This window comes from Thalassophryne amazonica, chromosome 14, assembly GCF_902500255.1.
Source record: "Thalassophryne amazonica chromosome 14, fThaAma1.1, whole genome shotgun sequence".
Classification (NCBI taxonomy): Eukaryota; Metazoa; Chordata; class Actinopteri; order Batrachoidiformes; family Batrachoididae; genus Thalassophryne; species Thalassophryne amazonica.
This window is the reverse complement of record NC_047116.1, coordinates 96,285,226-96,299,314: the sequence shown is the minus strand read 5'-3', so window position 1 is coordinate 96,299,314 and position 14,089 is coordinate 96,285,226. Positions and strand designations below refer to the sequence as shown.

Sequence of the window (14,089 nt, the reverse complement as noted above, 5' to 3'; positions counted from 1 at the left end):
GTTTAGAGCGCGAGGAGGTGTGCGGGGGGGGTTGCGGCACAGGGAGGCCCGACCACCTCATCGGAGGCTGTCTGAGTCAACGCTCAGAGAGAGAGCAAGAAAAATGAGCCAGTGCATTCCTCTGCAATGACCCAAAATGCTCTGCAATGTATGGTTTGTCTCAGCCCCGCCCCCTTCATCTGCATCGACCACAAAAAACAATGTTTGTGTTCCAGGGCAGCTTGAACTTTTTCCAGTAAGCTTCCTGAAAACATGCATCACTAAGATGCCCCGTCAGTGATTTCTTTGCTCCGCACTGTTGCAGGATGTGTTCTTGCTTTTTCACTCAGCGAACGGTCAGATTACACGTTCACGAAGCAGAAAAAGTCTGGAAATCAAATCCAAACGTGTGCACCATGAAAAAAGATGGCGAGTTACTGCTGGGAGATGGGAGCACGACAAGGTGAACCTTGTTTCAGCATATTTAAGCCACTGCACATGAGGGGAGACCAAATCAAATCGTAAACCGGCTGGGCAGGCGCGGCGTGATGTCACCCGTCGGGTTTCTGTAGAGTCCTGGAAGAGCTGTTTTGAAGCTCAAAAAGTGCAGCTCTTGGTGTTGCCAGGTTGGCAGTGATTTCTTTGAGTACTGCTACAGCCGAAGCTTGGGCAAGACTTTGTATGACCTGAGCAGGACAAATGAAGCCCAAACACACCAGTGATGGGCACAGTTCCACTAATCTGCTAACCGCTAATTATCGAAGCTAAATTTTTGTTACCGGATTAGCTTTTCAGCTAACTTCAAAAACCATCAGCAGACCAATGAGCTGCTGATAAATTTAGTTCCGATAACTTTTAGACCGCTAACTTTTTTTTACATAGTAACGGTAAAAAACATTTATAAACCCTGTTGGCTCTTGTCTGCTATGTATTTTGCAGCAGTGAGGCAGCTAAGAGGAGCTGAGCTCAACTCTACCTCAGCAGAAGGGGCCTGGCTGCCACGCTGCCACAAAACAAACAAACAAACAAATAAAAAAAAAATCATTACCCTTTACAGTATACAGAGGCCGAAGTCCTCAAAAGGTAAGCAGGTTTGACTTATGGTTTTGATTTATAAACCAAATTAATCCGGATAGTTTATCGACATTAATGTCAACTCTGTCATTTGTACAAAGTGAAAATATAACACATATCTTTTAATTTTAAAATAATGCACTAATTCTGAAGTTTGGAACATATTAACACACACAGATGCCAAACTGCATTATGGGTAAACTGAGCCTGTTGATTCATTTAACCAACACAAAACTTAACGTGTGTGTTAGTTTTTACAAATAAATGTGTATTTGTAACATATGTCATGGCCCCAAGTGCTCCAGTTACAGATATTTGGAACAAAATGCTCAGAAAGGACAGACAAGGTCCTACACAACAACTAGCAGCCATGGCTAGCAGTGTCCGTTCTGAACTCGGCTCCATTGTACACAACACTGAAAGAGACCATGCCCTTAATTATGCATAGCTGTCTGTAATGACACGACGCGAGCAACAGGTTGCCATGTAATCCCTATGGAACGACACGTTTTGGCGCCAAGTCACGCAGCGCGATGCGATGGACGTGAATAAAGTGACGCAAGTGAAGCGATTTTGAGCGATTGCCGTGTTTGTGGCGCGCTATTGTGTCGCGTCACGTTGCGTTGCCCTCCTCCCCAAGTTGAAAAATCTGAACTTTTTGTCGCGCCGCGATGACCAATCAGGGACTGAATATGTAGTGATGTGGAGATGTCTGGAGTTTGACTGAAGATGTGAACATGTCCTGTATCTGGTAGCAGCCTGTGAGCAGGACTTAGGTCTCTTTTGTCCTTCATTTCACAATTATGACAGAGTTTTTGGAGCGAGCAGCAGCCCCACAGCAGTGGGAGCGGAGTTTCTTTCTCTTTGTATCTTACGTGCACACACGAGCGAATCGTCCATGGAGATTATTTTACTTATTAACTACACAGATGTATAATAAAGCAAATGGTGACTGGTTTCTAAACACAATTATGACAGTTTTTTGGGAAAGAGCGAGCAGCAGCCCCACAGGAGGGGGAGCGGCGTTTCTTTCTCTTTGTATCTTATGTGCACGCAGGAGCGAATCATCCATGGAGATTATTTTACTTATTACCTACACAGATGTATAATAAAACAAATGGTGACTGGTTTCTAAACACAATTATGACAGAGTTTTTTGGGGAAGAGCGAGCAGCAGCCCCACAGCAAACAGCATAGTTCTTTTTTTTAATTGTTTACATGTGCGCGCGTAAACGGGACAGGATGTCCTCAAACTGGGTCCCGCAGAGGCGGAAGGACCACTGAATGCGGCCTTCATCCAGACGCAGCTCCTGCAGGAAATAATGATACTCCCTGAATTGGGAACATCTCATTTCTCAGCTTTCCACAACAACTTGCTCCGTGTGATCAAGGTCCGTCAGGTTAACTTGACTGACAACTGGAGCCGGCGAGCGGAATGGAAGCTCCTCCTATTTGACGATGCACCGGGGCAAATTTTTGCAGCAAAAGCAGAGCGACACACTGGGCGAAGGAGGCGCGTCCGTCGCCACACGACCCCCGCGGATTTGTGGCGTCTGATCGCGCCCGGTGTGAACGCGGCATAAAAAGCTTTATCTGTGTTCTCTAAATGTTGCTTATTGTCCTGATTGTCACATCTGGGTTATCTTTAAGTTCAGTCATGTCAGTATGGTCTACATGGAGTGTACACATCTGACTGCTCACTTCAATGCTGTGCACCCCACATGAGAGGCTCCACATGAGGCGCTCCACATGAGGCGCTCCGTGCAAACCATATCCAGAGTTCTTTTTGCACAAAACAGTGAAATAATGGTGTATTTTAAACAAAAACTAAAAACAGGTCGCTCGTGCACTTTGACACTTTGTGTGCAGATCTGGTTTCTCACTTCTGTGGTCTACTGAGTCGGTCTGCTAAAACCTCAACAAGTCTACTGTGGAAGAGTTACAATGCTGCACATTTCTGGAAGATTATTTTGTATCCAAATATTCAGTGAGCTCCTTCTGAGGAGCTCACTGAATAGCTCACTCGGGAGGAGCTCGGAGTCGAGCTGCTGCTCCTCCACGTCGAAAGGAGTCAGTTGAGGTGGCTCGGGCATCTTTTCCGGATGCCCCCTGGACGCCTCGCTGGAGAGGTGTTCCAGGGACGTCCCATTGGGAGGAGGACCCAGGGAAGACCCAGGACACACTGGAGGGACTACATCTCTCGGCTGGCTTGGGAACGCCTTGGGGTTCCCCCGGAGGAGCTGGGGAAGGTGTGTGTGGATTGGGAGGTCTGGGCGGCTTTGCTTGAGCTGCTGCCCCCGCAACCCGACTCCGGATAAAGCGGAAGAAAATGGATGGATATTTTATATACAAATATTCAGTGAGCTGCTGCCAGCGCAAATCTGAAAACATCTGCAGTAAAAAAAAAAAAAAATGCTGAAACGGGTGTCAGGAAGCATTTATAGAGAGATGGGACGACTCACCAAGGTTGCACGCCTGGCTGGTCAGTGCGTACAGCTGCTGCTGATACGCCCACTCCTCATCATTGGGGGCGGAGATGATGAACAAACGCCGTCGCCAACGGAACCTGCAATCACAGAAGGATTTTAAGGGCACTGTGGGCCAGCGGTAAAACCTGTGTGCTGCTGTATCACTGCCAGACAGCAACAACCCAGAATTATGGTCAAACCCAGTCAGATCTCCATGGAAACAAAGGTCAGCTGGACTGGAGGAAAATACACAGCTTCAGTGATTCTGGGTTGATGAACAGTGACGGTTAGACTTTAACTAATCCTGAAACACACATGAAGTACTCAGGCCCTGTGTGCCAAAAGCTACTGAGAAACAGATAGCAGCAGATGTTTGGAGGAGGAAACATCATGAAGACGAGCAGACTCCACACGCTCACACCACCAGCGCTGAAGGAGATACTCGCTCAGCGTCGAGCTAACGGAGGCTTTAAGCGGAGCCTTCAGGAGCCTCTCCACGGGGAGTTCCTGCAGCAACTAATTTAAAGATAGAGAAGGCCAAAAATAGATTCTGCTGTAGCTGAAGAGTTTGAAGAGCAAGGACCTAACGATGCCAACTGCTGCTACAAGTTTAAAGACAATGATGTTACACAAAGAGGAACTACACATTCCTGAATCCAAAAATGTCATAAAAAAAAAAAAAAAAAAAAGGTTAAAAATGAAGGATTCAAATGCAAACCTCACAAAGTCCAAAGGCACAAATTTTTAGTTGAGGCCAGCGTGGACCTTAATGCTTAGGTAACTGTCAGTGTGCATAATATACAGCTAGATAATGACATTAAATATACTGTGCATCAAGTTTCTGTTGTGTGATCAGTTTCAGGATGAACCCAATAGATGCAGGCAGTAACCACACAGGAAGTAAAGGGAAAACAAAGGGGATTTATTTACTGAGGCAGACGTCAAGTCCAACAAAATGAAGGAGTCCAACTAGCACAATAGGAATTAGTGTAGAACTCAAAGGAAACACAGACAGTGGAAGGCAGAAAACAACCGGGGGTCCGACAAAAGGTAATCAGCATGAAGGAAGACCTTACAAAGAGCAACAACAGGAGGTGTCAAAGAATAATCTGTCAAACAGAAAGGGAAACAGTTTAGTACTAAATAGTGACACAAACGAACAGACGAGTGACCAGTGGTGTGAGTCGGAAATATGAAGCAGCTGTAGGGGAGACCGGGTGACAAAGAACACACCTATAAAACACACAGAAACTGAAAAAGACAGAGTGACTATAAACCACAAAAGAGCACTAGGAGTGAGTAGAACCAAAAACGTATCAAACCAATAGGAGAACCACACAATTACCAAAAACTAAACCAAGGAAGAAAAGGCAGAAAACTATAGTGGAACTCAAGGATGAAAAAGAGTGCAAAACAGGGAAACAACGTGACTAACAGATGCGGACACGGGACTGAACACAATGACAATTAACATAAGGACAAAGACAATAAAAACAACTAACATACATAAGACAGACCGCGGACAGACCACAACGGTTCATTATATTTACGCTCATGCTCACTATTCATATCCATCACTTATGATGATGTTTATACCAGAAATAACTTTAGCAGAGGGATTTATGATCATTTTGAAATAGAATAATGCAGCCATTTTTGACAAACACAGACAAATCAGCTGTTGTTCTGTGCTGTTAATGTCTACACAAAATATTCACATATTTTCATTTGAAACTTTCTCTAAATGTTAAACAGCAACAACACAAATCCAATTTTAACTTGATTTCAGTCTCTAACTCAGCTGTATGTGGTCCTTCTAAAGGTATATTAGTGGTGAAGCCCTGATGTTTTGGAGAAAAAAAATATTCCACTTCATGCATTTTTCCACATCTACCATATTTTTCCAGAGTATAGGTTGAAATGGAATATAAGTCGCACCTGTTAAAAAAAAGCCTCTTGAAGAGGAAAAACCCACATACAAGTTGCACTGGAGTATAAATTACACCTTTTCTCTGTATTGTCCACTGCTGTTGTGTACTTACTATTGGCATTTTTAAAAAATATTATTATTGTTACTATTATTGCATAGTCTTTTGATTCCTGTGAAAGTCCAATGTAAATAGTTGCTATAATTATTATTAATTATTAAATACATAATAATTATTATTATAATTATTACTTTGAATAACAAATGCATGATTTTTTGGTTATACGAGGTCTATTAGAAAAGTATCCGACCTTTTTATTTTTTTCAAAAACCATATGGATTTGAATCACGTGTGATTGCATCAGCCAAGCTTGAACCTTCGTGCGCATGCGTGAGTTTTTTCACACCTGTCGGTTGCGTCATTCGCCTGTGAGCAGTCTTTGAGTGAGGAGTGGTCCACCCCTCTCGTCGTTTTTTTCATTGTTTAGGAATGGCTCAGAGACTGCCGCTTTGCTTGATCAAAATTTTTTCAGAAACTGTGAGGGACATCAAAGTGGACACCATTCGAAAAATTCAGGATGGTTTTTGGTGAAAATTTTATGGGCTTCAAAGAGATTACGGAGTGTTACTGTCGCTTTAAGGATGGCCCAGAGCAACTGGTGGTGCGCCGCTCTCCGAACCGCCATCGACAGGTTGAACGACCATTTCATTTCTAAACGGATGGCTGTATGGATCCGTGACCATCATGCGCAGTTTCTCTGGTTATCACAAGAGCTGGACATCAACCATTTTCCGGCAGATTTCACTTTTAACAAGAGATTTTGTCATGGAAAGCCGAGCGGAGGCTTCGCGCGTCACGATGGATTCGCTACTGGAGCGAGACAAAACCACCTCCGTTTTGGTCTCACAGGACACCTTTGAGATGGCGTTCAGACAGCTGTTGGTGGTTTTTCCATCGAGTGATTATCTGAGAAATTGTGGATGTGCCTGGACATGCCAGAACATGTCCCGTGAGGCTTCATCATGGTGTTGCTTTGCGCCATGCGGCACCGCCGCAACGCGCGGAATTCCTCCGCACGTCTGTCTCAATGTGCCGAAAAAGTGCTGATGTCCACGTCTTTTCACAATTCCTGTGCTATTCAGACGACGTCCCGGATAAAACACAGCATCCAGTTTGGAAATGAATGGCACATTCCACTGTTACAGGAGTTTTTGTCATGGAAAGAGGAGCGGAGGCTTTGCGCGTCGCGGCGGTGCCGCATGGCGCAAAGCAACACCGTGATGAAGCCTCACGGGACATGTTCTGGCATGTCCAGGCACATCCACAATTTCTCGGATAATCACTCGATGGAAAAACCACCGACAGCTGTCTGAACGCCATCTCAAAGCCGTCCTGTGAGACCAAAACGGAGGTGGTTTTGTCTCGCTCCAGTAGCGAATCTATCGTGACGCGCGAAGCCTCTGCTTGGCTTTCCATGACAAAATCTCTTGTTAAAAGTGAAATCTGCCGGAAAATGGCTGATGTCCAGCTCTTGTGATAACCAGAGAAATGGCACACAATGGTCACGTATCCAGACATTCATCCGTTTAGAAATGAAATAGTCGTTCAGCCTGTCAATGGCGGCTTTGGAGCGTGGCGCGCCCCACAGCCGCTGGGGGCCGTCCTTAAAGCGACAGTAACACTCCTTATTCTCTACCAAGCCCGTAACATTTTCACCGAAAGCCAGATAAATTTTTCTAATGGTTTCCAGCTGCCAGTCTCTAACAGTTTCTGAAAAAATTTTGATGGAAAAAAAGCCCAAATCATTCCGCCATTTCCAGACAATGAAACAACGACGAGGGGCTGGACCACTCCTCACTCAAAGCCTGCTCACAGGCGAATGACGCAACCGACAGGCGTGAAAAAACTCACGCATGCGCACGAAGGTTCAAGCTTGTCTGACGCAATCACACGTGATTCAAATCCATATGGTTTTTGAAAAAAAATAATAAGGTCGGATACTTTTCTAATAGACCTCATATAAGTCACATCCAAGTATAAGTTGCAGGGCCTCTAAAAGTATAAAAAAGCAAAGAAAAACTACTAAAAAATACTCTGGAAAATATGTTAATTCCTTTTGTGAAAAACTGAATAAATTACAAGCATTTTTTGCTGTGTTCTGTCAGTACCAAAAAAAAAAAAAAACTTTCTGCACTAAAGTCTCACACAGACTGAATGCTGTCAGAGGAGAAGACAGACCCATGTGACCTCCTTCAACCTCTTGGATTGGCTGTGAGGCACACGTCGACTAGTGGGAGGATCCATTTTACAGCTGACATTGCCGATTTATTCATAGAAACATGAGGAAAAACAGTCAGAAGCACCCGTCCATCAATCAACCTTTATTTTTGTCCTTTGAAAAAATGGACTTACTGGGTTTTGTACAGTAGTGTTCAGAATAATAGTAGTGCTATGTGACTAAAAAGATTAATCCAGGTTTTGAGTATATTTCTTATTGTTACATGGGAAACAAGGTACCAGTAGATTCAGTAGATTCTCACAAATCCAACAAGACCAAGCATTCATGATATGCACACTCTTAAGGCTATGAAATTGGGCTATTAGTAAAAAAAAAGTAGAAAAGGGGGTGTTCACAATAATAGTAGCATCTGCTGTTAACGCAACAAACTCAAAACTATTATGTTCAAACTGCTTTTTTAGCAATCCCGTGAATCACTAAACTAGTATTTAGCTATATAACCACAGTTTTTCATGATTTCTTCACATCTGCAAGGCGTTAATTTTGTTGGTTTGGAACCAAGATTTTGCTGGTTTACTAGTGTGCTTGGGGTCATTGTCTTGTTGAAACACCCATTTCAAGGGCATGTCCTCTTCAGCATAAGGCAACATGACCTCTTCAAGTATTTTGACATATCCAAACTGATCCATGATACCTGGTATGTGATATATAGGCCCAACACCGTAGTAGGAGAAACATGCCCATATCATGATGCTTGCACCACCATGCTTCACTGTCTACACTGTGAACTGTGGCTTGAATTCAGAGTTTGGGGGTCGTCTCACAAACTGTCTGCGGCCCTTGGACCCAAAAAGAACAATTTTACTCTCATCAGTCCACAAAATATTCCTCCATTTCTCTTTAGGCCAGTTGATGTGTTCTTTGGCAGGTAACTCCAGACTGTCTTTGATCATCCTGGAGCTGATCAATGGATGAGCCTTTGTCATTCTGGTTATTCTTCTATCCATTTTGATGGTTGTTTTCCGTTTTCTTCCACGTGTCTCTTTTTTTTTTTTTTTGTCCATTTTTAAGCATTGCAGATCATTGTAGATGAACAGCCTATAATTTTTTGCACCTGCGTATAAGTTTTCCCCTCTCCAATCAACTTTTTAATCAAACTACGCTGTTCTTCTGAACAATGTCTTGAACGTCCCATTTTCCTCAGACTTTCAAAGAGAAAAGCATGTTCAACAGGTGCTGGCTTCATCCTTAAATAGGGGACACCTGATTCACACCTGTTTGTTCCACAAAATTGACAAACTCACTGACTGAATGCCACACTACTATTATTGTGAACACCCCCTTTTCTACTTTTTTTTTACTAATAGCCCAATTTCATAGCCTTAAGAGTGTGCATATCATGAATGCTTGGTCTTGTTGGATTTGTGAGAATCTACTGAATCTGCTGGTACCTTGTTTCCCATGTAACAATAAGAAATATACTCAAAACCCGGATTAATCTTTTTAGTCACATAGCACTACTATTATTCTGAACACTATCTGTAAAACTGTTCAGAAAAAAAGGTTTATGTTGTAAAATTCTCTTCCGTTGACCTCACATCATAGGTATGACCTCTCAGTTTGCCCTCACTGAGTTGCAGACAACCACATTTGCATGAAGAGCAGAGAACTATTTGTTTTAGTGGTCACAGAGCTGCTCCAGGAGCTCTCACACCTAACTGAAGTTTGTGTTATTTCACACTCTAATGGGCTGAGATCCAACTCCGTGGACCTCAGCCATTTTTACCAAGCAGCGTTCATCTGGACATATTTGTTGCAGAGTCCTCTAAAGCAGGTACACCACTCTGCAAAGGATGGGACAAAGTTGGACCTCAGTGGAGTCACTTCTTCTCCTCCTGCACTCGGGTCAGGACAACCCAGGACAGGCGACTCTGGGCTAATGTGGTCTAGACTCCCTTTTTAACTCTCGGTAATTTGGGGTCTTTTTTTCTGTGCTCAAGGTGACAACTGGATGCTGACACATGTCAAGGCTCCACCGCATCACCTCGAGCTGCATATGATGTGTCCGCGAGTCCAGCTGAGCTCCAAAAAGATGTGAAACTGTTGAACTGATCTTTGCTGATTTGTGCTCATCTGTGCGAGCGTGTTGACCTCTGCCAGGACACAAATGAGCCGTGCTGAGGCACCGAGTGGGAAACCTAACCCAGATGTGAGAGTCGCTTTAAAATCCCTGACGTTGTGATCCTCATATCTGGAGGAAACCTGGTTCATTCTGGGGTTGAGTAACCAGTAAAATGCATATTTCAATATTCATTCAACTCATCACAGTTAAAATGACTAAAGTTAAAGTCACAATCCATGTCTCAGACCACGTGGTTGCTGGTTCTGTCATCCAGACCTGAAGCAGATTTAATTTGCAGTGATGTAAAACAGAGAAGAGCAGCTGGTCGACAGACGGAAGGAGCTGGAAAGTTGGAATTTCCCTCTGAGGACTCTGATTTCCACCGAGGAGTTACAGTGAGTTAAAAATACAACACAGTCAAAATCTGCAGGATCATGAACGGCCCAGTCAACAGTTCCAGCACCATTTTAATAACAGCGTCAGTCACCAGGACTCGTATCTGCCAGCACGGGTTTTACTAACTCACAACATTTCTGGAAAAATACCAAACATGCAGTTGTGATTTGAACCTCTGGGCCGACGCTGAATCACTCTCCTTATTTTAATCACGGCTGCTAAAATTTATGTTGTTATTTTTGATGTTTACCACATGTGTGACAGAGTTGAGCAGCAGTTCCAGTATTTACAGAAACAACAACAGACTGTCGATCCTGGACGGAGACCGTCAGATGTCGCCCGGCAGTTTCCCACACACCCGGAACAGCCGATACAAATCCTGAGTCTGGGCGTTGCCAGGTTCACAATGCTGATTCACAATTTTTTATTCCTTATTCTATTTTTTATTCTGTTCTTGTTCATTTTATTACCTGCTGTAATTTTATTGTTATTTTTAACTTATTTATGATTGGGCATTACTTGGTGCCCATTTTTCTTTTTTGTACAGCACTTTGGTCAACCATTGTCATTTTAAATGTGCTTTAGACGTAAAGGTTGAGTTGAGATCTTCTCGTTAATGCATAAAGGGGCAGAGCGTGCGTGACCCAGTATGTGATGAAACAAGCCTGAACACGCCTCTCTCTCTCTCTCTCTCTCTCTCTGAGGCTGAACCAACTTGGTTTGGGTGTTTATTAAAATCATATTTTTGGGGACTGCACAGTGGTTGTCCAAACAGTTTACTTTGGTGTGGACATTAAAAGTTATGAGCCACTTGTTTTCTCAGTAATCATAAATTAAAGCACCGTATGGATTAGGCTACAGATCACTGCTAAAAGTGCTAACACCATTAGCATACAACATTAAAGAAGATGAGAGTTTCACTCAGTGTGAATATTACAGCAGAGACTTCTTAGGTGATTCGTTATGACAAGTGACCACAAGAAGACAGATTATTCCAGGTGTTTGTAATAAAATACGACAAACAGACACAACAACATAACAGGGAGCAGCCACATTGAGCGGACTCTGAGCTAGCGACGCTACAAGAGGTGGAGTCACTGGGCTCAGTCACTGTCATTCAAAGTGACCCTGCCCACAAATTTACATAACTTTATGGCTTAAAATGTCTTAGAATAAGAAGTTAGAAATTCACCCTCCGTACAGTGGTCATGGGGAAGGAAACTATCTATAGAGACCAAAACCTTTTATATTTATTTATTTTTTTGTACGGCTGTACTGCAGGCATGTCCACCGAGGGGGGGTCCAGGGCCACGATCCACCAGGAAAGTTTGTAAAAACCATTGTGCTGTCTGAAATGTCATTTGGCCCATTTTTTGTGACTGTACTTGATCATAGGTGTGACTGGCAAAGGACAAAAAGCAGGAAAATATACGGCACACCTACCATGAAGCGGTGACCCCCCCCCCAGCTCCAAAGACACACACACACGCTGAAATTACTTAAATACATCTAATAAAATACAGTGCAAACAGTGCATACTGAATTGACTCTGTGTCAGCTGTCAGTGGGACGGGTTCATCCAGGAGTCAGCAAGACCTCATTTACGACATTCTTTTGGTGATTAGTGATGTGGCAAAGAAAGGGTTTGAGAGAACAGTGATGTAGGTTCCAGCACATGCAAGTATCCCAACAAATGAGAAGGTGGATGGGTTGACCAAAAAAGCTGTGACAAAAAAAACAAAAAAACAAAAACAAGACATCAGTCTTTCCAAAGCAGAGGGCAGGTGTATTGTCAGGAGAGAAATGAACTTACAACGGCAAAAATGCTGCGAGCAGGAGACTGAGGGAAGGCACTTATTTTCAAGAACTAGTAGAATGACTGATTCAGGAAATAGTTGTAGAAGGGTGGAAAAGACAGGATTAAGTTACTTTTGGTCGACTAGTCCTCTCTTCCTCCGAGGAAAGCATCAGGATGGACTATGTTTGGAATGTCCACAGCCAGAGACGGTGCAGCGTGTCCTCATGTGTTGGAATAAATATTACAGAGGAAGGCAAGAGCTTCTCTCAGAATTTAGACGAACAGGGCAGAAAGAAGTTTCTGTAGGAAGTATTTTAGCCATAAGGTCAAGTGGGAGGGGGAAGTGTTGGCTTTTTAAAGACTTGAAAGACCCTGGACTCATTGAGAGGATTTAGTGCCACTATAACAGACTGATGCAGAAAGTGACAGCAACACAACAATAAGGATGCCAGCTGACATTAAATGCCGTAGAAGAAGAGAGAGGTGAGCTTTATTTCTTCACAGGGCCACATTTCCAAAATGCCACAAAAAAAAACACCAAAAATTTAATAAAAGTACTTAATTTACTTATACTTGGAGTCAGTCTGGGTTAGTTTGGGTGAATCGTCAGACCCATTGATTGTGCAGCTAAGGCTATGAAAACGCTAGCCAATCAAACAGCGGTGCACTAATGTCACGGTTTATTTTCACTTCTCACTCATCTCACTGAGTGTGTCTGCTCAGATCACACGTCTCTCACTGACCAGGTCTGTGGACGTCTAGTTCCGCCCGGCCGGCTGAAAAAAGCTCCTCCCAGCAGGGTGATGCTCATCACTTGTTTATCCATTTTTTGCTCCTAATTTAGTGGCTATAACTCGCAGACCGTCTGCATTGACCCGCCCACCAAATATTAAGTGGATTTGCATGACTTACGAGAGCCTCATTTTCAGGTTGGAAGAGCCAGATTTCTGGATTTATCCAGAACAATCTCACTCCGATGATCAATTTTTGTGTGACTATTTTTCAGATAACACATAATCAGCAGAACCCCCAACTTACCGTTTCAGTCATCAGCATCATCACCGTCATCAAAATCACCATCAGAGAACAGTTTCATGAGCCATTTAATTTGACAAAAGTTCATATTAGTTAACTTCAGAAAGAACTGTGTAAATATATTTAAATACCTTGAAAGAATTGTAAAGTCTTCTGTAAAGTAGAGATATCTTTAAAGGTTTCTTAGGAGAAATGATGAATGGATGATTTCCGATTTCTCAGAAACAGATGTCGTCAAAACAAAGAACCGTGCGCTGCGTCTGTATGATCTTTACAGTAAATGTATTATGTTGAGTGAATCTGTGCAGGAGAATGAATGTTTTAAACGTGGCCTCTGATTAGTTCAATTTGGTCACGAGTGTGAAAACTGACATATGAAATCCTTTGTTTCATCTTTAGTTCATAAACAGCATGGCCACGACACTGACAGCGGTCATAGTACTCGATAGTTGTAGGTATTTCTGTCTTATGGTCGTGGTGGTGGCACACAAAAACCTCCTGGACAGAGGTAGGACTTATTTCAGAAGTTCTATACCTGGACAGGAAGTTCTCCAGTGATCGGGGTTTGTCCTCTTTCTTACAGGCCACGCCGTCTCTCTTCTGCTGCTCCATTTCTCGGATGCGGGAGGAGAATATGTCGATGTAATCGAATACAGCCTTCATGGCGATGGGCACCTCATAGGATTGCTGAGAAGAGATCACCAATACGTCAGAGTCACAGGCAGGATGAAAGTGAAGCCACGGAATGAAAAGCTTGTGTGTGGGAGGAAATCTGGAGACACACAAAGCCCCTGCTTCAAACGACAGTGCAACTGCTTCCAACAGAGTGATGAAATCTAACGCTGTTAGTCCACATCCAGTGGCCCGGAAATCTCCATAACTACTTCTGGGAAGCAGCATAAACCATGATGGTCAATCCAACAACATATCTAGTTTAATGTAACCAAATCCTACAAACGTGAATAAAAACTATCCTTTGGAGCTTTTAAATCCCGTCATTGTTCCATGTCATATTATATATATATAGATATATATATATATATATATATA

General features: G+C 43.1%; 1 protein-coding gene across 1 annotated transcript in view; it reads right to left on the bottom strand.

The window, feature by feature from the left end:
• The window catches only part of ccdc80 (coiled-coil domain containing 80), a 56,035-nt gene that overhangs the window by 7,161 nt on the left and 34,785 nt on the right, over positions 1-14,089 (bottom strand). Inside the window, 2 exon segments of the mRNA XM_034186321.1 lie at positions 3,516-3,619; positions 13,575-13,726. Coding sequence (XP_034042212.1) covers positions 3,516-3,619; positions 13,575-13,726 — 256 coding nt within the window.